General features: G+C 36.6%; 1 protein-coding gene across 2 annotated transcripts in view; it reads right to left on the minus strand.

Annotated features, from left to right (window-relative positions):
• Positions 1-27,628, minus strand: part of LOC131065053 (uncharacterized) — a 186,660-nt gene that overhangs the window by 134,517 nt on the left and 24,515 nt on the right. The window contains exon 2 of one of the 2 annotated variants that reach the window (XM_057999436.2): positions 9,115-9,267. The exons of the other annotated variant lie outside the window; for it this stretch is intronic. Coding sequence (XP_057855419.1) covers positions 9,115-9,267 — 153 coding nt within the window. The remainder of the gene's footprint in view (positions 1-9,114; positions 9,268-27,628) is intronic. 2 annotated transcript variants of the gene reach the window in all.

The raw sequence follows: 27,628 nt of genomic DNA on the forward strand, positions 1-27,628 counted from the left end.
TTTGTCACTAAACCCCCGAAGTTTACAAAAACGTATTAAAGGCCGACTTTGCCAAAATCGCACAAAGGACCGGGTTTGTAGATTAGTGCTAAGCATCGAGTTTTGCGAAGGAAGGTCTTTTAAAGACGTCTCATATATTAATCCATAGGGCTGAACTTTGCAAGTCTCATGCCTTTGTGGCTCAATCCAAAGCCCGAATTCGCAAAATATAATAGGCCGAAAAGAGTTAGGGGTTCGTGAATTTCATTCCAACAAGCCGAAAGTTTCAAGGCTCATGAAGTCGTCCAAAGCCGAACCTCAATAATTCAAGCTCGCAGAAACTCCTCCTAGCCCGAAATCGCAAAATGCCAATATGCAAAAGGAGCGTTAAACTTAAAGTTTGCAAAAGGTTATTTCAGCCCGAAAATGAGCAGGCAAACATCATGAAAATCGCGCAGAAAGGAGTTTTCATAACTTAAAGTTTGCAAAAGTGGTTTTACCTCAAAAATCGCGAAAATGCGAAAGGAAAGCGTCTTTTTTTAAGTTTGCAAAGTGGCCTTGTGGGCTGAAAACCCAACTTTCAAAATGGCTCAAAGAGCCGAAAATCAAAAATAAGAAAATCACAAAGTTCAAAGGCTTCCTTGTAGCCCGAAATTGGGGTGAAAGTTCAAAATCGTGGGTTAGAAAACACATAGGAAGCTCACAAAATTCCTCCCTCAGCCGAAAATCGCTAAAATGAAGCATGGCGTCATTTTTATAAACTTACAAAAGGGTTAAAATCGCCCCAGAATGATGAAAAACGATAAACTTTCACATTTGCGAAAAGTGGTTTTACCCCGAAAATAGGGAAGGGTGTCATTTTTTTATAAAATCGTGAAGTTTGCATTTTATCATTTTAGCCCGAAAATGCAGGACATAAGAAAAGGCGTTTTAACATTTACATTTTGTCTTCCCAGCCCGAAAATGGGCAAGCAACTCGAAACTTTGCAAAAGTCTCTTCACCCCCAAAATGGCTAAAGGGTTAAAATTGCCGAAGTCTTCAAATTTGCGAAAACTTCAAAAGCCCAAATTTGCACAGGTCATCCCATATGCCGAAAATTTCGATTCTCACAAATCCTCAACTAAGTCGAAATTCTGGGAAGTATAGGTTTAAGTCGCGATTTTTTTTTCAATGGTCGTGATTTCATAAAATAGCCCATTGAGCCAAAGTTTCCTAAAACAAAGGTAAAACCAAGAAAGAGGAAAAGAGTCTAAGTTCCAAAATCGGCTCATAAAGCCGAAGTGCGAGAACATCTAAATTCGTGCCAAAAGATTAAAAGGGCCGAAAAACCTCTCAAATTGCCCAAACCTCCTGATGACCCGAAATTCAAAAGGAGTAAGCTCACAAAACCGACTTATAGGCCGAAATTGAACAATAGGACAAAATCGCACTATTTCGCCAGTAAGTCGGGAAGCTTCTATGGCATTAAAATGGAGTAGTCAACCAGAGGAGAAAGGGAAAACATTGAAAAGATACATCTCACAAAGAGCTTCTCGGGCCAGACGTCGTTTAGAATTTAATATTTGTTAATTTAATTTTAATTTTTTTAAAATTGATTTATTAAAGAGAGATTGATTGTTCGCAGGACGTCATCGCAAAGAACCAGGAGAAGGCCTGGAAACGCAAATCAAAGAAGGATCGCAATCAAGGCCAGGCGTTGAACACTGAAGGAGAAGATGCAGGAATGCGCTACAGGAGCGCGAGATCTGAACCGAGCATTGGGAAGCGTGTCGTTGGACGACAAGTTAAAGTTCATCACCAAAGACCAAAGAACACTCCGAATGCGGCAAGTCTATGCATTCTCGAGAAATACACAGCTGGATTTAATTCCAGGAATTCAGTTTTAAGAACTGAAACTGTTTTATTGTAAAACTCCCTAAGGGCCCCACTCAAGATATTTTGAAACAAAGGGTGTTGATTTTCCCAGGTTTTATTGGGATGTATTTTAATGTATATATCTGATTCAATCTGATACTTGCATTCTTGGAATTCTATGTGTTCTCAAATTGAATAACATTATACTATATACATTCCTTTGGAGAGGCATGTCCTTGAACGGACATGTCTCTCCTTTAATTATAATAATTTAATCAATATTATAATATTTCATCAATCAATTATTAATTTAGAATAATATAATAGATTAATATTGAATATTAAATTTTATATGATTAATAATAATATAATAATATAACATAATAATATATTATTATTAATCAACATATATTATATGTATTCTAAATGATCATTTGACTGAAGCTACAAACATTAACACTCCCTCTTAGCTACGGAGGATGATCAGACAGAATGTGTAGTGATCTCCCATGTCAACACTTATGGCCCTCACCATAGCTACACAAAACATATTTAACACTCCCTCTTAGCTAGGGAAGATAAAATCAATGCAAATGCATTAAGTCTAGATTAATTATGGAATAGAGAAAATATTATCTCACTATGATATCAGGAAGTATGGTATAAACAAGAATATCAAGGCACATGATATTCACCATAACTCAAAAATATCATCTCATGATATTGGGAGTATTTGCATCAACCATATGATGCTCATTACAGGGGACCATAGTCTCAAGGTGTGAATTTGCCTCCGTCGGCGATTCTATTCACAAGCTCTTGCGTGGATTGCCTCTGTCGGCGATTCTATCCATAAGCTCTTGTGTGGATTGCCTCAGTCGGCAATTCTATCCATGAGCTCTCACATGGATTGCCTCAGTCGGCGATTCTATCCACAAGCTCTTATGTGGATTGCCTCAGTCGGCAATTCTATCCATGAGCTCTCACGTGGATTGCCTCAGTCGGCGATTCTATCCCTGAGCTCTCACGTGGATTGCCTCAGTCAGAGATTCTATCCACAAGCTCTTATGTGGATTGCCTCAGTCGGCGATTCTATCCATGAGCTCTCACGTGGATTGCCTCAGTCGGCGATTCTATCCACAAGCTCTTATGTGGATTGCCTCAGTCGGCGATTCTATCCATGAGCTCTCACGTGGATTGCCTCGGTCAGCGATTCTATCCACAAGCTCTTACGTGGATTGCCTCAGTCGGCGATTCTATCCATGAGCTCTCATGTGGATTGCCTCAGTCGGCAATTCTATCCACAAGCTCTTACGTGGATTGCCTCAGTCGACGATTCTATCCACATGCTCTCATGTGGATTGCCTATGTTGGCGATTCTATCCACAAGCTCAAGTTATTGTAAGATCGTCACCTTCCAATAACCTCAAAAATACAAGTGGAAATCATTTGGAAGTCGTCACTTCCTTATGATTTACACAAGGCCCATAAGGCATTAAATGATTTCATTAGTATAATAATCAATTGAATCAAGTTTTACCTCATAAGTGTTTCACCTTTAATAGTGAAAATCCCTCTCAATCACTATGATCGAAATTGTCACAAGTTGACTGAACCATCTACTCCCTCTGAAGCTCAAGTTCTTGTATCAACCTCTTGTCCTCTTTTGAAATGTTAGACTCCCTCTGCATCTAGTCTCAATCATCAATTCGTTTATAAGCATCAATTTATTTCTCCCTTTAATTCAATTTTATTGTGCTTTCGTCCTCAAGGTATGTCAGAGAGAGATTACAAATAGCTCATAAACTAAATTATCTCGAATAGAAATACCAATGATAGAAGCATACAAGATTTTACTAGAAAATATTATAGCATAAATTACAAACTCAATAATTCATGTGCCTTAATAAAACATGGAATACTTATCTTAAGTTTAAAACATTTCCTTTCATAAGGTGAACCCATATAAGAAATATCATGCATGAATCATCTCTCATCATAATTCCCTTTGAATGATGTAGAACATTTTCATAATTTTGATCAACACTTTCATTATGATCTGCCACACACAGTCGTTAATAACTTTTGCAATTTACTAAATTTATCCAATCTCTTCGGTGAGATGTTCGAAAATCTAATTACAAACATTTCCTCCAAGTTATAGCCAGATCCAACGGTTAAAACAAAAGTTATGACATTTTTCCCAAAACTGCTAACCCTAGGTAGGGTTTCAAGTGACCTGCACCAAAGTCGTCATATCTTGCACAAAACTAAATCAAATTTGATGAGATAAACATATTTGAAAACTAGAAACACAGATCTTTCCATCCATATATTATAGTCCTTATTTTGAGACCAACCAAAGGCCGTACAATGGCATATTTCAGACTGAAAATTCTAAAAAAAACTGAATTCTCCAACTTTCTCCAACCTCCAAATTAAACTTCACAGGCCTGAGCTCTGATACCATGTTGAGACATGGACCAGCTAGGACTCGAACCTAGGACCTTCCATACGCTGCTGGAGTGCTCTACCACTGAGCTACTGGCCCCTCTTGGACCATTCCATCGTCGGTCCAGGTGTGGCTTATTTCCAACACCAACACCCCCCCTTAAGCCACACCTCTCGTGTGCTTGGGGCTCCTAGCCTGGACCTGGCTCTGATACCATGTTGATTTTCCCAGGTTTTATTGGATGTATTTTAATATATATATCTGATTCAATCTAATACTTGCATTCTTGGAATTCTATGTGTTCTCAAATTGAATAACATTATACTATATATATTCCTTTGGAGAGGCATGTCCTTGAACGGACATGTCTCTCCTTTAATTATAATAATTTAATCAATATTATAATGTTTCATCAATCAATTATTAATTAAGAATAATAGAATAGAATAATATTGAATATTAAATTTTATATGATTAATAATAATATATTATTATTAATCAACATATATTATATGTATTCTAAATGATCATTTGACTGAAGCTACAAACATTAACAAAGGGGAAACAGGTCAGTTGTGGATGGTTATGTCCAACTACCGGATAGACTCAAATTAATGCCCAAACTGTTGTAGGCAGTTGGGATAGTGGTTGGATAGATGACTAAGAGTTTAATGGGCATGGGTTAAGGCTGCCAGCTTTTGGAAGGCAGGTCAAAACCCTTGGATGTAGTCCATCCTGGCCTCTGATTCATATTGTAAAAACTATAAAAGGTAGAGGCCTCTGGTTAGAATTTTGAAGGTTAGATTATTAGAGGGTTAGATTTTATAAGTTAGAATAGGTTAGATCTTAGCAGTAGCATAGAGATGCTGCAGAAATTGTTGTAATAGGCAGCTGAAATCAATATATAGACATTGATTTGGTGTTTATTGTTTTGTTTTCATCCTATTTGCATGGTTTCTTTAAGCATTTTAGATAGATCTTTCTGTTTTGGGTGTGCAGGTATTTGATAGATTCAAGCTCATATCATTGAGGATATACTGATTGTGTATCCTTTTTTATGGTTAACTTGAGCCTTTGATTGTGCTTACTTCAATTGCAGGTGTCTGTCTAGGCTACGCCAGAATTGGGTGCTTAGCCGTGCGTTTGCAGTCTAAAAATCTTCCAAGTCCCCTTGAAGATTGCACCGTTCCTGCAAGGTTGTGAGCTATTTTGGCCAAGCGGGGATTGGTTATGTTGAATCCGTCTACCCGCATACCAGTCTTGTTAGTTTTAGATCTCCTATCCCTTCCCTTTTGATTTTATTTCGCAGTCCGAGAATCGTAGAAGACCAGCTAGTTGCAAAATCGTAAGACACCTTGTGTTCCCAGCAAATCACATCAATCACTAAGCTATCCTGCAGTCAAAACCTGACAACTGAAACATTGAGGTCATCCCCATTGATCAAATTAACCAGCATTAGGGATTTCCTTATCTCAAGAGAGGATAGGATTCTTAGTATTCTATTCTGCGTTGGCCGGATGGAGTCATAGCAATGCAATTTTAGACACGTCAACACTTCCTTATGTCGAGATTAATATTTCATATCTATCGTATTACATTGCTATCTTTGCCAATATTATTTCTTGTTAACCGTTGACTAGGAGATAGTCGATTTCTTCATTTATAATTAGTTTTCAATTTCTTGTATAGTTATTCCATATGGTTGTAAGAATATCTTGATATTGGGTAGCATGATTATGTCTTGTATCGGCTCTCAAGCGCCTGTTTGGAATAGGCCATGAAGTTTCTCACCATATTATCAATCACGCTCATACTTCATACAATGTTCGAGGGATTCATTTGAAATGTAAGTTCGTGACAACTGGTAGTACACACTCTTGTGACATATTTCTATGCTTATAGATCATTCACTAACTCTAATCAAAATGTTTTTTTATTTAATTATATTCTTAATTTTATTCTTTTGTATTTGTTATTATTATTTATTAAATTATAGTTCGAAGTGGGGACATGACAGAGATCCTAGGATGGCAGGATGCTAAGGAGACATGGCCCTGTTGCTGCCACCCCACCACCAACAACAAGGAGATGTCCCCAAGATGCTTCCCTCAAAGAGGGCATGTTTTTGAGGCACCACACCCTAATGGGAACGTTGAGAGCATGTCAAGGCATCCCAATGACTGCTGGAAAGAAATTTCATATATCTCAAACATCCTCAAAACCATTGGCTTTCTCCCATGCCTAAAACATCAAAAAGCAAGTTTTCTTTAATGTATTTGTTGGAACTATGGGCTACTAACGCTAACTATAAAAGCCTAATTGGCCCCAACCACACCTTATGCATTCAAAAAGACTCTAAAAAGACATCCCAATAATATGGTTCTCTAAATAATTAAGGTTTGATCAGATATAATGAGGACTCGGTATTGGAGATATCAAAAAACATAGTGATAAAATTATAAAAAAATGTCTGCTGCCCCTCAATCACACTAGGAGCTCTACCTCTTGACCCTCCCACTAACTGTTATCCCCAAACTTAGGCCCTTGGTCCCCTCATCCCCCATTCCGAGACTCCATGGAGATATGTATTGTATACTAAAAATGCAAACTGATTCAATATGTTGTGATCATCTTTCTTCAATTTTATCCATTGGAATTCAAACACAAAAAAAAAAAAAGAGAATGTTCTTGCATTCATGTCTTGGCCATTTGATCCTTCACCAATAGAAACTCCACAGATTTCTAGCATGAGCGGAAGTCAACAAATCAAACAACTGGAGCATATCAAGAATTAATGTCAATCATTCCACACATCAATAACCAACCACTTAGTTCATTAATACTCATAATGTGATTCAAGAAAATCAACATTTGAAGTGAGAAATCATACATAAAGCAATTTAATTTGGGGATCAAGTACAAGGGCATCACCAACAATGTGGCAAACCTTCTTAGCCATCCAACTAGAGTTATTACTATCATGAGCAGGTGCACAGCCTATGATAATTAGAATGATATGTATTCCATGGATCCCAATTTTGTTTGAATCATTGATCCCTGCAAGGTTCAATAGTGGTCAGTCAAACAGATTTCTTCATTTGAGTTTGGTGATAAGTTTAGTTATCTTTGCAGTCATGTCAGCCCTTCTCACTAACTTCTCATGCTCAAACATTTTTGCATATAAAAGGTCACGCAACACCTTCTCAACGCTTTTATTGTCCTTCTAAACATATACAAATTAAAAAATTGCATCATACATATTCTCTGTAATCAATCTAAGCCTTCAAATTGGGAGCTTTGATAGTGCCAATCGTTATCATTACTGTTGTGACAGTGCGAATCCATTTTGATGGATTTCATTAGTGCATTGCTCATATCTCATCACCAACATAACTGCATCTCAATTGTATGTTGTTTTCCATGTAATGTCAAGCTTTAGGATTTCTACCAACATGGTGCTCCACAAGATGTCAACTTGTCCTTCAGCCACGTTTGGAGCAATTTAGGCTGCCCCTTGTTATCATTTCTAATAGCAACTTATGATTCTTGAGTCACTTTTGGAGATCATTGTGGAAGCTTCTTGATTGTCAATTATGCTTCTCCACTTACATTTTCACATTCTGGTAAGCATTATTAAGTTTGTTAATGGAACCTTAGTCCATGCTCTCTACATCTATAATTAATAAAGTAAGCAATGAGATGGCTACTTGCATATCATTCAACATAGCTACAAGAGACCTACTCATATATCTATAAAATATTCTTCTTTTGAAATCTATTGTGAATTTCTACTTTTTGCACCTAATGAGATTTGGCTTGCTCTTCTAATCAGAATATGACCCACCATCAAGACAGATTTTCCTCCTCCATGCGGAACTTGTCCAAGATTCACACCAAAATTGAAGACATTCCCTCAACAAATAAGAAAATTCATGGCACTCAATCACCACAGTTTATTGCCATATTATTTTCCAGTCAGAGAAGGTGCTTGATCTCAGTTAAATAAGAAGTTTGACAACATACAAGATCACTTAATGAAAACCATTGCTTATGGGCCTTCCGCTAAATTAGTTTAACAAAATGCTTTTCATCTAGATTTTCCATATTACCATTCCATCCTCAATATAAATATTAGATAGGTCAAGTTGTACAAGCTATCTCACTTGGAAGAGGATATTTCTACCATTTGCTATGAGGTTACCAGTCGATATTTTTCAAAGTGGTTTTCCAGCATTATTATGCACAAAAGGTTCCATATCTATTTCTATAAAGTTCGGACACAACCTAAGAGGCATCATCAAACTTGGCCGACTTCATCTAAAATTCAACCACAAGAGACATTCATAACAGAGAGATTGTTGAAGACAACATAATTTGCAATAGTTAGTGAGTTTAAGCAAATAGTCATCCTAGATGCTTTTAGTCTTCCATTGATCTCATGGCATCTCTTAGGCACTCAGCTTAAATCAGAGAAACTCATTTTTCAATACGGTTAGACTCAAGAGAAAGATACACTTTGTTCCTAAAGTAATGTATTGTTTCTGTAATAAGAGATCTTTCATATAGCACAATTCACATTTGATGAAAACTTTCTAATAAATTAGTATCTAGGATCTTACAAATCTAGGGCTCAACACTTGCCTTTTTTTTACCATTTGGGTTACTTCATGGTTTTTCTTTTCCTATCAATGGCACAAATTTATAATCCATGTTCTTTGGTTAAACACACTTGGACGTACTAATCATTTGTACCATGCTACATGAACACTTCAATTCAGTCATTTGAGTCAAACTATATTGGAGTTAAAGGACATAAAATCAAACATACATCAATGCTGCTCTCATCTGTTACATCTAACTGTACAAGAGTAAGTCGATCTGTGTGCTTCCTTTTCAAATCTAGAAGGCTTTCAGCCCCATTAGGATTCCGGAAAGTTGCAATTACATGGCCCTTAACATAATTGTCCAGTAGTTGTCGAACCTGCCACACAACACTTTAGATTTAAGATAAAATAACAAAAATGTAGATACAAGTGTTGCATAGCAAATTTTTAGGGGAAAAAAGTAGAGCAAGCTTCATACTCAAGTTTGATTTTGTACCAGAGTAATTTATCTTGTCAGTTCATACAAGTAGAAACCCAAACTGAATGAAACATTTTTATAATGGTAAAGAACTAGGAACAATAAAACTTTTGCAGAGTAACTATGTAATTCAGAATTTCTCAGAGTTTTTTTGTACATCATTCCATACCAATTATAGCAGTGTTACAAGACTCGGACTCAGCAAGCTGATTTTTGACTCAGGCTTAGACTTGGCGCCCAAATTTGGCAAATTTTAAAAACCATGAAATATAGAGATGTTTAAGGATTCAAAACTTGTTTCATGCACCCTTTAATAATTAAACTTTAGAGACACAATAAACTAATCAAACAGAAGCTACTTTGACCATATACACAAGTATACATTGATCACATGACTATAAAAATGAATTTAAGTTTTTAGTTGAAGGAAGCAACATCGGCAGATATATAAATTTATAATTATAAATATTGTCAAATTTACAAATCTCATGGATTATGATCCATGGCATCAAAACTAAAAATATGAGTCTATTGTTCAGAGAAGCCAACATTACTCATCCCAATATCGCAGCAATTCAGGCACTGGCATCTTAGGTACGTCATGTATGATGCTGTAGCCATGCTTTTTTTCTTGTATCTAAGTGATTGGTGTGCATACTCAAGTGAGGAATTTATTATTAAAGTCTTATTGAAGCCTGCAAGACTACATGTTTTATTGTCAAGTTCATTAACAAAGAGGAATGCTTAAGTAAAAAGATAAATGGTTATGTTCTAGTTTGACCTTATTTAGGATACTAATAGATGGGATTGTTCTATTATTGAAAGATCCCTGATGGATCCCCTTGCTGATCTGTTGTAGTTTTTAAATTAATAAACTATATTTTCCTGTGTTTCCTTTAATGGTTTTAGAGAATAGACAAAAGTTGCAGAAGGTTTGTTTATTTTTGTGTTTTTGATAGTTTTTCAGCAAGTAATAATTGAAGAACAAGTACATGAAAAGAGTACTGGAAATAAATGTTCATACACAGCCAAATCAGAATCGTACCAAGCAGATTTCTGATTATTTAAATCAAATAATTATCCAGATAGTGATTCCAAACAATTCCAGGAAGATTACAATAACAATGATTCCAACCTGGATAAAGAGTGAATACTGCAATCAAGAATGAAGCTGCTGCAAATGTCCAACGCTCTTACATAGCTCCACGTGGGAAGAGAAATGGCTGCAAGGTACAGCCGTACGGCTGTTAGGTGATGCCAAGCTGGAAACCCCAACCTCCACGCTGAACCCTAACTCTGTCCACTGAATCCTCCAGAAAGATGTCATACCAACTCCAAGGCACTGAAACTGAATGCTAGAACCAATAACCACTGTGCTGGGGGCTACGTCCCAGACAGGCAAGACCCTGGGGTTTTCGTCCCAGATGCTGAATCGCTCTCCAGAGCAAATTCTCCAAATCAAAGATGAAAATGTGTAAAAGATACCAAGAATTAGGTCTCAACTTCCTTATAACACCTTCCCACTTAGCTCGAACCCTAAAAGTGACTCAATTTGGCGTTTAGGGTTAAAATGTTATATTTCTCATTTTAAGTTGCCAAGTGCATAGAAAAACGACCCTTTTTCAAATATAAAGAAATCCGTTCACCGAAAGGATCTAAGTCAAAAGAGAAATATTTAGAAAAGTCCAAGACCTTTCCAACGAGCTATTACACCAAGGGATACGCATCCAGATGAGGCCAAAAACCCCTTATTATACCAAAATGGCTATAAACATAGCCTTATTTAAATAATAAACGCTAACTTAGGAAATATTAAAAATATAACCCAAATAGCTGCAAAATGCTCAAATGACACCACAAACCAAAAAGTCAACCTGCCACCTGTCTGTGACTGAAGTCGGAAATCAAGGATCCACTGGCAATCTCATCCCTAAAATCTAGCGATGCTCCTAGAAACTAGGAAACAAACTCAAATCCTCTGAAACTGAACCCAAGGAATAATCTCATGGAGACCCAACCCTGGGTATGATCATAACCTCCTATATAGTAGGGATATCCTCCATAAACGTAGGAACTGCCTCCTAAAAATAAGGAACTGCTCCAAACTGATCAATTGCTGCCACAACACCAAGTCCCAAACATTGTATAACCACACTGAGTCTCTATCCATCACTGTCAGCCTACAAGACCCCATAATAAGCTAACTCACATGTCTCTGCTAGACAGAGCTAAAGAGGGGACATGACAATCATTCTATGAGTTGTCTGTACAAGGCATTGATGAACTTATTTTAATGCCCTTTTCATTTAGCTAACAGACCTTTATTTCCTAATAACTGCAGACTTTTACTTTAAAACCATGATACTCTCTAAGTATTAAGACTATTTGATAAGTACTAAGCATGTTTACTCGTGAATGATAGACATAATAATATGCATAACTATATATGCAAATGTGATGGAATTATGTGATTATTGTTATAGAAAGTGATTCTAGGAACTGACATGTTATATAAGATCCCTCGTCTAATCTGATGTAGTTTTGCTCTCAAGTGATATTGTCAAACACTTTTCATAAACACTCAATGCTTGCTGGTCTGTGATTTCAGTCTGATTTGTATGCTTAAATGGACATGGAATTCAATTTAAATGCTTGAAATTAACACTACAATGACTAAGCTACAAGCTGAATGCAAGAGGTACTTTCCTTAGACTTTCCAACAGCACATAAATGAGTTTTACAGTAAAAACGCACTCCTACAGCCAATGGACATTTTGTCGGACAATTGACACACATACCAAGAACACTCTAATGATCAGAATGCTGATTTGAAACTCTCAGCTTAAGACAGCTTTAATAGAATTATAAATTTATTAATCCTTACAAAATACCCCTACATTACAATCATACCCGGATAATTGATATCTTTGTTGCTTGAAGCCATTGATATGTTGCAGCAGCAAAACACAACTGTACGGCCAGCATAGGGAGTGATGCAATTGCCTGGGAAGGCGAGCTTACTGCACTCTAATGATGTGTGTCCTTTAAACACCCCCAGCACCCTTTCAATGATTTTTTTGCAGAATTTATTGTGGGCTCTAAGTCCAAAATCGCCCCACCTAGGGAATGGCGCCACTTACAGCAGGCTGGAGCTAATTTGCAGCAGACATACAGGAACCCCTTGACTGGCAATGTATATTAATTTCTTGCTGTTCTTCTTCTTCACTAAACTGATTCAAACCTAATTGAAATTCTGGAAATATGGCCTTCAATATGCACAATTGAAACCTCTGGATGAAGCTTCCCCTTTTAGCCAAACTCACTGGGTATTCCACCAATTCATAAGGCTGTAACACTGAAGATTTGTTCCTTCTCCAATGCCCTATCTTGGTGAAACTCATAAACCCTTGTCTCTGTGCTCTCCAAAATGAGTTTAACAAATGCCAATAGAATGCCAAGTTCGAACTCCAATGCCAAATAAATACTTCTTCAAGAAAGTTCGATTTTCTTCATAAAGCACATTTAATGCTCTTAAAAATATTATATCTTTCACTTTATTTAATAATTTGCCCCCAACTTAGGAAAATGTGCTCATGAATTAATTATATAATTTGGCCCCCTCTTTACGATGATTAGACCCTCAACTTAAGTGATTTTTTTATAAAGTAAATTTATAACTTTATAATTAACCATTTAATGAATTAATATTAATTTGGCCACATTCATAACAATATTTCCCTAAATACACAACATATTAACGTGTCGTTTGAAGTAGTAGTCTCTCCTCATAATTCCCCATGTGACCAAATACACTTTCTAAAAATAGAAAGGGTCCATCTCTATTACTTTTGGCTTACTATAAATAGTACATATGGCAAACGGAGTCCAAATGATATCGAACGAAGGCCAAATCCATAAATCTCTGAATGCTAGAGATGAAACAATCCTCAGGAGACCCTCTAACCAACCTCATTAGCCTACGAGGGCCATATAATAGGCTAATCCTCCAAAACTCCATGTCTGCTAAAAAGGGGACATTACATGTTATTGCATAAAAAGTGGTCAAAACATTATGTGGATCTCATACAACAGAGTCACTACAGAAACCGCAAATGTTCCTATAGCCGAGAGCTACGGGGTGCAAAATGGACATTCAAGTGTTGAGATGGCTCTCCAAGGACATCATAAGACTCCTATCTATACCAGACCTCTTCAACTCATTGGATACTTCCATCATAACCATTATCATCAGTTTTTGTTGCATTTTCATTATGGTTATTAAAGTCCTCCGTTATGACTAGTTATACAGTTCTATTAGGACTCTTTCTTTGTTATGTTTCCTAGATTCAATAATCCTCTTCCTATATATCAGGAATGAATGACAACTTAGGATTAGTTTGTTAGCTCAAATAAGTCTACAAATGTACTATGGAATAAGAACGACAAGTTGAAACTTTGTAGAAGCTTTCTATTTTCAACAATATATCATTTTTTGCATATGGTTAACTTCATGTATAAGTGTATGAGAAGATTTTGATTTTATTAGCTTTATTCAACAATTAGTGTAACAGTGCACCTACTCGTTGATGTGTTTTTAGGACACTTCCAACATAGAATAAAATACCAAGTATTCTATCCTCTCTTGAACAAAGAAACCTCATATGGCAAAACAATGTGATCAAATAAGGCAACTCCAAGGTTTACAATGCGATTTTATATTCTAGATAGACTCTATGTATATGATGTGATAATGTTGGTAATCACAAACTGACTAGTTATACAGTTCTATTAGGACTCTTTCTTTGTTATGTTTCCTAGATTCAATAATCCTCTTCCTATATATCAGGAATGAATGACAACTTAGGATTAGTTTGTTAGCTCAAATAAGTCTACAAATGTACTATGGAATAAGAACGACAAGTTGAAACTTTGTAGAAGCTTTCTATTTTCAACAATATATCATTTTTTGCATATGGTTAACTTCATGTATAAGTGTATGAGAAGATTTTGATTTTATTAGCTTTATTCAACAATTAGTGTAACAGTGCACCTACTCGTTGATGTGTTTTTAGGACACTTCGAACATAGAATAAAATACCAAGTATTCTATCCTCTCTTGAACAAAGAAACCTCATATGGCAAAACAATGTGATCAAATAAGGCAACTCCAAGGTTTACAATGCGATTTTATATTCTAGATAGACTCTATGTATATGATGTGATAATGTTGGTAATCACAAACTGACTAGTTATACAGTTCTATTAGGACTCTTTCTTTGTTATGTTTCCTAGATTCAATAATCCTCTTCCTATATATCAGGAATGAATGACAACTTAGGATTAGTTTGTTAGCTCAAATAAGTCTACAAATGTACTATGGAATAAGAACGACAAGTTGAAACTTTGTAGAAGCTTTCTATTTTCAACAATATATCATTTTTTGCATATGGTTAACTTCATGTATAAGTGTATGAGAAGATTTTGATTTTATTAGCTTTATTCAACAATTAGTGTAACAGTGCACCTACTCGTTGATGTGTTTTTAGGACACTTCGAACATAGAATAAAATACCAAGTATTCTATCCTCTCTTGAACAAAGAAACCTCATATGGCAAAACAATGTGATCAAATAAGGCAACTCCAAGGTTTACAATGCGATTTTATATTCTAGATAGACTCTATGTATATGATGTGATAATGTTGGTAATCACAAACGGACTTACGTTTCGCAAAACAATTGGAACGTGGAACTTAAACTCCCTTGGAAAATAAAAGACAAAAGGGAAAGGGTTTAGAGAATCTATGCTAATCCTAACAACGTAATCAATGATTGTTGATTTGGTCAAACCAAACCAAGCTTTTCTTCACCATAAGGAAGCAACTACACAAAGATGGTGCAATCTCCCAAGGATAAGGGAATGACTTTCATATCACTTATGCACACCAACACCATGAACAATGAGCATAAAGAAATTGAAGTTAAGCTTTGAATTGAGTTCGGTCTAACCGTAAACTGCAACGTGCAATCAACAAATTCAAAATGGTATGAACATTTAGGTTTCACCAATAATCAACAATAAGAGCTTCCATTCAACTAATTTAAAAATCTAAACTTGAGAAGTGGAAACCAAGCAATACATTGAGATAACACAAGAATCCAACATAACTTAAATGAAATTGTATGTTCATTCCAACATAGGTTCGACAACAATTTCTTCTCCTCCTACTCTACCTCTACTTGCTACTTATTGTCTACTACTGAATTATTAACTAAAAACCATTACAAATGAGAAGGCTGAGCCTTATATATAAGTCCCAATTACAAATCAAGGGCCAAGATTGATTTGAAATCAATGGCCAAGAGTTGGACAACAAGACCCTAATTAGAGTTAGTTACAATTAACACCCCATTCACCAATAAGAAAATTACAACATATTGGGCACATGTCCTTCCTTTGAATTCGGACCAATGAGAAATGAGGTTAGGTACATGGAATAATATTTGATGCAGTGCCACATGTCACACGTGTAGTCGTTCGCTTCGTAGGATGAATCAAGTTCATTTGAACATGGATGCCTTGACTTTGAATAACTTGATTGGTTGATAATAACTTGTTGGTTGAAAATTTTGTACACTTGGGGAAATATACAAAATTGTGGTTTCAACCACAGTGTGTGAGTAAACTCTCCTAATTAAGGGAAGGCTCCCACTATATAACTACAACTTTAAAAGTAAAATGGGATGGGACAGCAGTCTTTCTTCTTCTTTCAAGAAAGCCAATATCATTTTCTCTTCACAGAAAAGTGATAGCAATTTAACATAAAACAGCAGTAACAACTTTTTAAAATGAAATAAGAGAAAGGAAATAAAGTTTCCTAAAAGCTCAAAAACTTCCGTCACTTCCTTCGGGACGAGACAGCAATATCAAGCTCAAAGTCTTGATTATATGAAGTCCTATCTACCCTTTTCTATACTAACGCTATCAACAACAAATTATAACAGCTCAAAGACTGAAATATCTTATTCTTTTCTACATAAAACAGTGGCAAGTAGTATAAGCTCAAAAACTCACAGCTATTTCTCACAAAATCTCCTTCTAAACTCTCTTAAGAATAAGTGCAAGCACAAAGTCTTACAGCTCCTCTAAAAAGAATATTTATTCTAATTTATATTAACCTCAAATACTTGCAGCACAAAGACTGCAAATCAAATTTGACTAAGTTCTTGAAGAAACACTTGCAAGAAAGATAATATAAAACACAAACTCAAGAATGTAGCACAAAGACTCAAAGCTTGAGCGATTTCCTTCTATTTCTTTCAATTCTTGAATTCACACATGAGAGCCCAAAGACTTCTTTGCTGTAAATTTGGCGGAGTTTTTGCTTGCTTTCTAAAAGATAAAGATTACAATAGACCCCTCAAGTATTTATAGAAGAGGAGTCTTGAGAAAAAGGTGGGAGGATCCTAACTAACTTGAGGGATTCTCTCAACCACCAAGACTTATTCAATAACTAACTATGACTTATTCCAACTACAGTCCTAACTGAACACAGCTTGTAGTTGCCTTACATGTGATTACAAAAGTCCAAGTAAAGACTTGACTTGCAATTTACAAAAAGGTTTTTACATGCAACTTGTCAAAAGAAAAACTACAACTAAGAGATTACAACTCTGGAAAAAACGCAACTAAGTGTTGAAAAACACTTAAGCTGCAGCATGTGAAGACATGAATCCTTCGAACTTTTGGATGATCATTCATAGCTCAGCAGGATTCGATTTGTGGATGTTCTTGCCAACAACCATGGTCTTCACAATGGTATCATGGCATCGAAGAAGCATAGAGATGTTCTTCTCCAAGATGGACTGGATTTCGTGCAAAAAGATTTGATGTTTCATCAAAACCTGAATCGAAGCAGCCGAAAATTGTTCGCTTCTCCATTCATTGTGAATCTTCATCTGTAAATCTGTGAGCACTTCTTCTTCTGGTATCAATTCTCCATTCTGACTCATTATGTTGCAAAAGGCCTTCTCACAATAGGAAACAATACCTTGGAATACATCAACCCGCAATCTCATTGCATCATCAATCTCCTCAATGAGGGATTTGAGAACAAGGGCTTTATTCTCCAGAAGTTCTTCAATTCCAAATACATGACCCTGGAAGGAGTAATGGCATGCTCCTGAAGAACACTCAACTGATGTTGGGGCATTGTGTGCCAAATTGTCAAACTACCTTCAACCCAGTCCAAATTCTGTTTGAAAGTCTCAGAGGTATGATTCAATTTTTCTTCAATGGTCTCCAGCTTAGCCATTATTTGGAAAATATCTTTCAGCACTTGTGCACACAGATCATGAAATTGATCCACCCAAGAATCCAATGCTTGTACTTTCTGAGCAGCTCTTTCAACTTCCCGAATTGATTCTTGGGAACCGGAAGAACTTGTAGGATTACTCCCTTCACCAGCAGGTCTTGTAATTTTATGAACAGCTGCAACAAGTTGTCGGTTCTCCTCTTCTAGCTTGTCTTTCTTTGCTAGAAGTTCATCATGCCGCTACACTAGTGAGGCTACAGATTGCTAGGCATCATGTTTGACCACTTCATGCGTTTGTTTGCCCAATTCTATCCTTGTAACCCTGTAATCGGCAGCTTGCATTTCCTCACGTGGCTTATCCGCAAGGGGCTCAACAATTTCTGCCACTTTCATCTTATTGCTATCAACAGTTACTCTTGAGATTGTCTTAGCCTTTTTAGCAACCTTTGGCCTAGACTGTTTGAGTTGCTGATAGTCAAAGACATCAAGAGAGATTTCCTGCTTCTTCCTCTTTGGGGTAAAAGAACTAAGCCATGGAGGTAAAATGACTAGTTCTCCTCTAGTAGCTGTTGAAGGCAAAGGAGAAGCAATTTCTGTTTGAACAGCCGTCGTCACCCTGGGAGGAGTATCTGTTTGGATGGCAACCATAGTTTGCTCAGTAACCAATGGGCATGAAGATTGCCTCATAAATTCTTCAAAGCCAGAAGTAGAGGTATCAATCTCTGACAAATGGATACATGTAGGAGTATCCTCAGGAATTTCCAGCAAACTCTCTTGTAGATATCTAATCAGGAGGCGGCTCAACTGCTGAAATACGAACGGCATTCTGAGGAGACTCTTCCATTATTACGTCAGGAGGAGAAAGAGGCATTTCAATGGAAACTGAGGAAGGAATCTCATGAATTGAGTCTGAAGCTAGAGACTTAGGAGCATCATCTGATTGTTGTCCTTCTTCTGGATTATCAGGATCGATCACATGAACATGAAGCTGGGACTTTTCCTTTCCAAGAACTGTCACCTCCTCGAGAGGAAGCACTATTGCTCGACTAACCTGCAATTTGATCCTGGTGCCTAAAGATGATGCACCTTCCTTGTTGTCAATATGAATCTCAGACTTACGTCCAAGAGGCCCCGCAGAGCCATCTTCTTTCCCAACCTTGATCTTGCTGAGTCTAACATCATTACATCTGAGCCAAGTGTTGGTGTTAGCCAAGATAGGCTGAAATCTTTAAAGACTGGACGTGCATTCTTTATGGGACCATTGGATTAAAGGAAGTGGGGCTTTTTCAACCCTTCGTGAGACGTACTCTGGATCGAGCACATGACCATCATCGATCATTCCTTGTGGAATGTCCACCAGGTTCAAATTAATAACCTGTTCAACGGTAAGCTTGCAGTAGTCCATCTTGAGAACCTCCATTACTATACGGAGATCTACCCAGATATCCTCAATACGATGCACGTGCACGAAGGATTTTTTAATCTTTTCTTTCATACCCCGGTAATCAAAATCTGCCCTGGACTTAAACCTTTTGAGTTTAATCTCTTGCATCTCAGTCTCCATAGCTTTGGCTTTGACGGATGTGACAAGAGAATACCGACCAATTTTCAATGGGTTTGTTGTAGAAATCCCCACTCCGACCTTATGTCTGACAGATTGATGAGCGTGCACAGCCATGATCTGTCTTCCTAACTCCATAAGAATGATCTTATCAATCGGGTATCTAGGGAGCATGTATGGTTGCCCAGTGTAGCATCTGACTCTCACATAAGTGAAAGTTGGGAATTGAAGAAATAAGCATCCATACTCATTGACTCTTTCCCATGCTTCATCTGAAACCCTTTTGTTCTTTAGAGTCCTGTCAAACTGGCACATGAAGTAACCAAAGAGTGCATCTTGAACTCTTATGAAATGTAATCTGTTGGGTCTTAAAGTCAGCTGATCATAATATTCCCACCCAGGTATAAGCAAGCGATCACCCTTGGTAGAAAGACCAGGGAAATGTCTGAGTGACGCTACCAAATACACTAAGTATGAATTCATGTAGAAAGTCATGGTGGTAGGGATTGTTGCAAGTTGCTTGCATAAAGCATCACTGATAATCTCTCCCCATGACGCTACCAAATACACTAAGTATGAATTCATGTAGAAAGTCATGGTGGTAGGGATTGCTGCAAGTTGCTTGCATAAAGCATCACTGATAATCTCTCCCCATGATATATGATGGGATTGGCTTATGAGCATGGTAAACTGATACATCCAGGGTTCAAAAACATTGGAGTGTTCAAGACCCATCATCCTGCTAAGGAGAGTAATGATGTCTCCAATTTCCCACTTAAAGTCACAGCGGTACAACTTAGCCCACCTTGAGTAGGCGGCTCGTGGCTCATGAATCCACCTCTTAATATGACGTTTGCAGTCCTTTTCCCTCTTGACATAGTACTCGGCTGAACTGTCCTTTGAAATTTCCATATAAACAGGTGCCGGTGGTATTCTGAAGACTTTCTCAATTGTGTCTGCATCAAGGCGGATTATTGCTTCGCCGTCATCATTTTTAATGGTTCTTGTGTCTTTGTCAAAGCGATGGGCACAAGCGAGAACAAATTCAAGTTCTAGGGCAGCCATTGGAAAAGAGGATGTGTGATGGATGTGGCTGTCCAAAGTCGCTGCATATTACTATCCTGCGGATCCTCCACTCTCTTGACGAATTCTGACATGTCCACACGCCCTATCTCCGTGTCTTTTATGTGATCCAAATGAGAGGAAACTTGCGAAGGTGAAACTTCATTTTGGTACTTGTCATATTTACACTTCATCTTCTTCGGAATAAGAGAGGATGGTAAATCTGACATTGAAGCAAAACCTGGTATATTGCGATGGAGACTTAAAAGTGTTAAGGCAACATCATAATTAGCTGCAACTAACATTTTTCCTTCTTCAAATGGAAAGAACTCCAACCCTTGCACTTCACGAATTTGTGAGAGAAAGATGGGAAATAAATGGGAATGGTGGAAATTTGACTTTGGCCAATTTTGGATCTCGGGGAAAGTTTACAAGTATACAAGTTGGGAAGAATGAACATGCAATCGAACTTTTAAAACCCGAATGCAAGTATACTTGTAAAACGGAAAATGGAGAAATGAGTGAAAAAAGAGATTTAGACTTGTGGGAAATGATGTGAACAGAAAGTACGGATATAAGCAATATGGATGGATAAAACTAGGAAGGTTTTGGGAATGTCATTTTCAAGAAAATGGGAAGAACTTTGGATATGCAATCCGGTTCTAAAAACACAATTTTGGAAGGATGGGTATCTTTCATCTTTGTAGCTTGGAATTTCACCAAAAGATGGTTAAATTCTTATAACCATAAGGGAAGATCAATTATTTTCATCCAACTTGTAATCGGGATTTAAAATCCCGAATACAAGTAAAGAGGGAAAATGGGGAAAAACAATGCAATTCACAAATTGCTTTGCGAAGGGGAAAATCTCTCTGACAAAACCAATTTTTGGGGCAAAATAAACATATACACAAATTTACAACTAGAATGGAAAAACAGGAAAACAAGAAAACAAGAAGATGAAACAAGAAGAAAAGAAATCATACCTTGCTTCAATCCGAAATGCTTCTTCAAAAGATGATCAATATTTGAAAGAAGAGAGGAAAACTCTTAAATAGATAATAAACCACATTCCAAAACCCTAGCCACGTTTTTGCCAAAACGCCATATGGGGCAAAACACCTTCCAAAAGCATGAAGAATCGGTCAAATAATAACTTCAACCTCCACGCCTAGATGAAAGAAGCCAAAACGACTTAGGAGAGGCAAGATTTGTGGCATTTGCAGAAGAAAAACGTAGCATTTTTCAAAAATGTTTTTGCTGTTAAAATGCCTTCAAACCAGCAAATAAATCCACCAAATGGCATGGGAAGAGTTTCAAAATGCATGGAAATAGCAATGAAGCCTAAACGCCTTTCTCCTCCCAAGATTTCTCCATAAAAATCGGTGGAAAATGTCAACCAAGTCCTTCAACAAATTCGCCTAAGAAGCTGGTCGGGTTTTTAGAAGAATGCAACAAGTTCGATTTTGCATAATGTAGTGAAAATCGGGTTTCTATTTTCACATTACAAGTTTTAAAATTTCATTTTTCTTCCCACAAGGCAAAACCGGGTTTTATAAACCCTTTAGCAAGTTTAAAATGCTTTTATTTTCACTTATGAAGCAAATCGGGTTTTTAAAACTCAATTGCAAGTTTTAATATGTCACTTATCTCCATTCTAAGCAAAATCGGGTTTTTGAGAGAGATATACAAGTTATTATGGAAAATAAAATCCCTTCAACAAGTTTTAATAACTTAACACATGTGATAGGGGAATAAAATCCCCATTACAAGCAAAAAACACTAGAATAGGGATTTTACAAAAGAATTACAAGTGACTTTTAAATATGCAATTTAAAATTAACGTGTAACTTATCCAAAAAATCCCTATTATGACTTAAAAAGCCAAAAAGCATCAAGGGGGAAATAAAAAGTAAGTTACAAGTTCTTTTTTCATAAACTGCACTTGTATTTAGCTAAAAAATTCCCTACAAAGACTAAAACAAAGAAAATCATTAAAACTTGCAATTTAAGGAAAATTTCCCACCTGCCTTCACGGAGAAAAAACCCGAAATTGAAGAAAAGACATAGCAAACGAACCCAAAATGCGATGAAATTTGAAACGTGGTTTGAGGATGGACTGAGGATTAAGCCAGTCAAAGGGCAAAGCAAAATTCTGCCTCCGGAAGCATGTCGTAGAGTTAAATTTTCAAATTTTTGACAAAAATTTTATGTAATGGTCCTTCATTTTTTAAAACAAAAATGAGGACAACATAACTAAGCGACAACTCATCTTGCTCTTCCTAGATCTAAGTTGCCAGTGCGGGTTCGAGAACCCAGTTTGCCGATTCAACAAAATTTTGAAAAGGGGTTTGGGTTCATTTTGGGTTCGTTAGTACAAAATAAATGTATGTATATATATATGCTCATTAATATATATTTAATTAAGTACGTATAAATATAAATTCACCTTATATAAATTATAAAATATTAGAATACAAATATATTAAAAACTTAGCATAAATATTATAAATAATAAAATATATTAATTTAACATATCTAAATTGAATATTTTTTAAAATTATAACTTTAGTCTTTAAAATTATTTTCGAGTACTCCACTAGACTCCGCTCTCCAACCGACTCCGCTTCAAGCATCTTAGGCAACGGATACCTGACAAAATCTCCTACAAAATATCAGCAAAAATTTTACCTCGCAAATATTTCAATCCAGATTGTCAGACCTATAGGTGGACCAAACTGGTACCCCAATCCCGGAGCAAACCAAACCCGGATCGAGCCAAGCAGCCAACATACCCTGTAACTTAGTTGTAAATCATCGCAAAAACGTCTTTGTGTTTCAACCAGTATCTCTTGATACTCAACATTTACAATTGCTTGATGTTATGATGATAGGTCATATTCTCAAATTGTATCATCTCGATGATCAAGTTTCTAACTTTGCTTAACTCTTCTTAAACTATCATTACTCCTTGATCACATTTCACTTCTACATATTGACGTATGGGAATTTTCCTTCTTTGTAATGCACTCCCACCTTTGACTCCGGAATCTTGGAATTCACTTCCTTGACGCATCTTTGATCTTGAAATTTCTTGCCTTGGCCTTGAATTCCCTGGTGGAGTTCTTGACTTCATGTTGAAATGTCCTTATCATTTTTGGAATTCCACTTCTTGAATATCATCTTGCCTTGAAATAACTTGAATGTATTGGACCTTGATTCTTGTATTTCCGAAGGAAATTCAGAATTGCTATAGCCTCTTCCATTTGCAATCTTAGTTCTTTATCTTACATTTGCATTGTTGCTTTCTTTCATTTGCTTCTTCACAGGCATCTTTGAAGGTGTTCATCTTTCATTTCGTCCTTGAAACTTGATTCCTTCACTTGTGTCAGATCACTTTGTCCGCTTTCGTGGATGATTTGATCCCTCACTCAAGTTGTGAAGTATTTAGTCTTGATTTGCCTTGATGTGTTGTGAATCTTGAACTTGAACTCCTCGAATTGCCATTGTGTATCTCCTTTGAAGTCCTCCAAATCGATGTGTCCAAGGTTAGTGTCTCCAAACTTCTTCCACTTCAAGACAATCTTTGACTTCGAAAGAACTCCCTTGTAGCCATACTTCATTTGTGCTTGCCTTGAAGATCCTTCAACTTTAGCACTTGACATCTACCACCTAAAACTAAACACCTTAACTTATAAAATGAAGGATGCAGAATTGCTAATGCAAGGAATATATCAATGAGAAATGCAAGAATTAATTAAAATGACTTCATGGAAATTTTGATAAATCTTGCAACTAATGCCATGTGTAAATGAATTTCCACAAAAATTGTCAATGAACATCATAAAATGTAATGTCCCCATTTTGCGAGCATCAGAGTTTGTAAGAATTAGCCTATCATTTGACCCTCGTAGGCTAACAATTATTGATAGAGGGCCTCGTGTGGTAGTTACTTGGTGATTAGAGACATTACTCTTCAGCTGGATTCAGGTTTTGGCCTTTGCACAGGTTTTTTGACTCAGATTGGCACACTTACTATTTATAGTAAGTTACTATTTTGGGAGAGTCAGGGTTCCTATTAATAGAAAGACACCTGAGCAGAGCTTATTGGCAGTGTGGACCTTGATTGGGCCTTTGCAGCTATTTCTAGACTCAGTTCCACATACTTACTATTTATAGTAAGTCACTATTCAGGGTTTCTATTTTTAGACAGGCATCCAATCACATGGAGAACAGGGAGAGTCGACTCCTGGCTCAGACGACTTAGCAATCAGACAAGTACATCAAGAGATATTAAAGTTTAAGTGACTTAAGTGATTTATTTAATATTTTAATATTATTATAAAGTTCTAAAGTAACTTTATAATAATAAAGTCACTTTAATATAATAAAGTGCGTTAAGTGAATAATTTAATGTGGGAATAAATCTTTTATCCCACATTGGCCAGGAAGGTGTTTGAGCTCTCTTAAGGAAAGAATAAAAGGAAAGGCAAGAGTTCATTCTCGGCATCCAGTTGATGAATAGTATTTTGATTGATTTTTATTGTGGAGCCTAGGGTTTTCGCAATCTTCTTCTTTGATCATAGGAAACGAAAACTTCCTATTGATAGCAATTTTGAAGGTGTGAAATAACACCTGAATTATTGCAGTTGTGGGAAAGAATACTTCAGTTCTTTCATTTGTGCAAATTGGTGAAGTTTTCTACAAGGGTTTGAAGTTTATTGTTGAAGAACATTTATAGTTGGTTGTGAATCGTCCTTCTTTGGCACATGGAGTTATATCATTCTTGTTGGGAGAGATTATCAACAAATTATTCAAGGTTTTAAGAGCAGATTGCAAGTTTGTTCTTGCTGCTACAGTGCGCATGAACAGTGCCGTGAACAGTGCGCATGAACAGTGCCGTGAATAGTGCGCTACAGTGCCGTGAACAGTGCGCATGAACAGTGCGCTACAGTAGTTGGAGTTCTATAGAAGGGGATTTAGAGAGGTTGAACAGCTATATATATGTGACAAGGGATTTGCATATGAGGAGAATCAAACCAATATATCAAGGCAGCCATTGAAATACCAGGTTTTCTATCTATGGTCATTGTATTAGAAAATCATTACTTCATTGCATCATTTTCTATTATGATTATATCATGAAATATTTGGAGGTTGCATATGTTTAATGGAGATATAATTTGCATATTCCACATTCAACATTGATCAGCCATTTAGCTTTCATGCCAATTGTTTGCTTAAATGCCTAATGGCTGTAGGTGTACTTTCGGATGCATGACAAGTGTTTGTCTTAATGTCAACTAGCTGTACTAGTTAATTTCAGTCATTACATATGTGTGGAAAGGTCTAAAACAGCTAGTATATCATTTCTATAACAACTTTGCATTGTTAGAAGCTTTCCATAACTTCATTTGCAGTCTACAAACCCAAAGAAGACAAATAAAGAATTCACTACAGCGGCTTCAAACGTTGTATGCCAAATGTTTGACAATATTCCTTGGTGTTCATATAAGTAAAACAGGGTCAGATTAGCCAAGGGATATTACATAAAACAAGATTTACATCATAACACAGAAATCTGGAAATCAAAAGAGAATCAAATTCAAATTCAAATTTCATGATGATGATCTAGCTTCTAGAGATGCTTTTACTCTGCTCGGAAGTTTACCTCCCTTGCTTTCACTTGGTGGCACAAATTAGGTCCAAAATGTAGATAGAATCTTGCCTTAAAGAACAGGTTTCAACCTTGCTCGACTCAATTTTCACTTTACATCAGGTCTGATTTTTGAGTATGGTGCACAAGGAGATGAAGCTGGGAATAATAGCACTACCTCAGGTTGGGACACTCTTCCTCCTAGGCTGGAAATTAGTTTGCTTGTCTGATTTTGAAGATCAGAATCAGGTAAAGACAAATTCGCACTAACACTTTAGCAGTTCGCTCAAAAGAAATGATGAAAAAAGTCCCTAAAATCGCATCGAATCAGGTCTGAAAAATTTGCACTAGGTCAGACTACAAAGTCTTAACAAAGTTCTGCATCAACTCGCTTCATGCCTGGAACAATTCGCATCAAATCAGGGCTGGAAACAGGTGAAAATACCTTAAAATTCGCTTCAAATCAGCCTCCTATCAATTTCGCTCTATGCCTGATTCTAATTCACCTCAAATACTTGTGAAATTTGCACTTGAAGCAAAATGGTTGATGGAAAAAATCGCTTCACATCTGCTGTTAAAAATTCGCTTAGCTCTATTTGTCTTGGAATTGAATTAAATTGTTGTTATTGAAAGGAAAATAACATGAAATACCAAGAAAGAACTAATCAATGAGCAATTGTTTGGAGGTAGAGTATTACCATAAAAATGAGAAGCCAAAACCAAGAGCAAGCTGACCATAATCCAAGAATTAGAAACAAGATTTGTAAGGGGGGGAAAAGCAAAGAAAAAACCCCCATGATTATGAAGATGGCAGAAAGCCTAAGAAAATACAAAGACAGAAAGAGAGAATTAACTAAACATAGAAATGATTCCATAAGAAGAATGAGAGGAGAAGCATCTCTTAAATAGAGATGAGGAGAGGAGTTACTTCTCGACTCTATGAATGCCACCATTCATAATATGTTTGTGCAATGTGTCAAGATCCTCTTAAGAAGGAGACAACTCATATTCCATAATAACGGAATTAAAAGAAAATGAGTCATCCACACACGTGTGAGATGACACAAAAAGACAAAGGACATGTAGAGATTCCAAAGGAATCTCCAAACATAATGAAAAAAGTACAAATAAATAATTAACCTTTACCAACTAAAGATTAATATTCTAACAATTATAATTAAGAGATTTCATCTTTATTTTATATGCTCCTTAGCATTTGAAATACCACCTCCCCAATCAGGCCAATTTGTTCTATTTTTTGAATACATATTAACCTAGCCGACCTGCTCTTTCTTGTGTTTGTATTTCATTTTCAACGTTTGCAAGGGTTAATATTTTCATGGAAGGGGGGCGACTTGGAAACAAGCCCCATCATAGCGCCTACCTTTGGATAAAGAAATCAATAACCAGCACTAGGTCCATAGCTAGAAGTGTTGAGCGCTAGGTGTTTAAAGGTACATGGAAATATGTTAAGTTCTACCTCCCATTTAAGCTGGAAATGAAATTGCCTTTGACCACTATCCTTGGTTTAAGCTGGAAATGAATTTGTCTAAAATCTCTTCCTCTTGATTAAGCTGGAAGTAGATTTACTTCCTCTTGTTTCAGCTGGAAGTGTAACTGCTCAAGATTGCTTCCTTTCATTTAAGCTGGAAAATCTAATGAAAAGA

The sequence above is a fragment of the Cryptomeria japonica genome, chromosome 11 (genome assembly GCF_030272615.1).
Source record: "Cryptomeria japonica chromosome 11, Sugi_1.0, whole genome shotgun sequence".
Classification (NCBI taxonomy): Eukaryota; Viridiplantae; Streptophyta; class Pinopsida; order Cupressales; family Cupressaceae; genus Cryptomeria; species Cryptomeria japonica.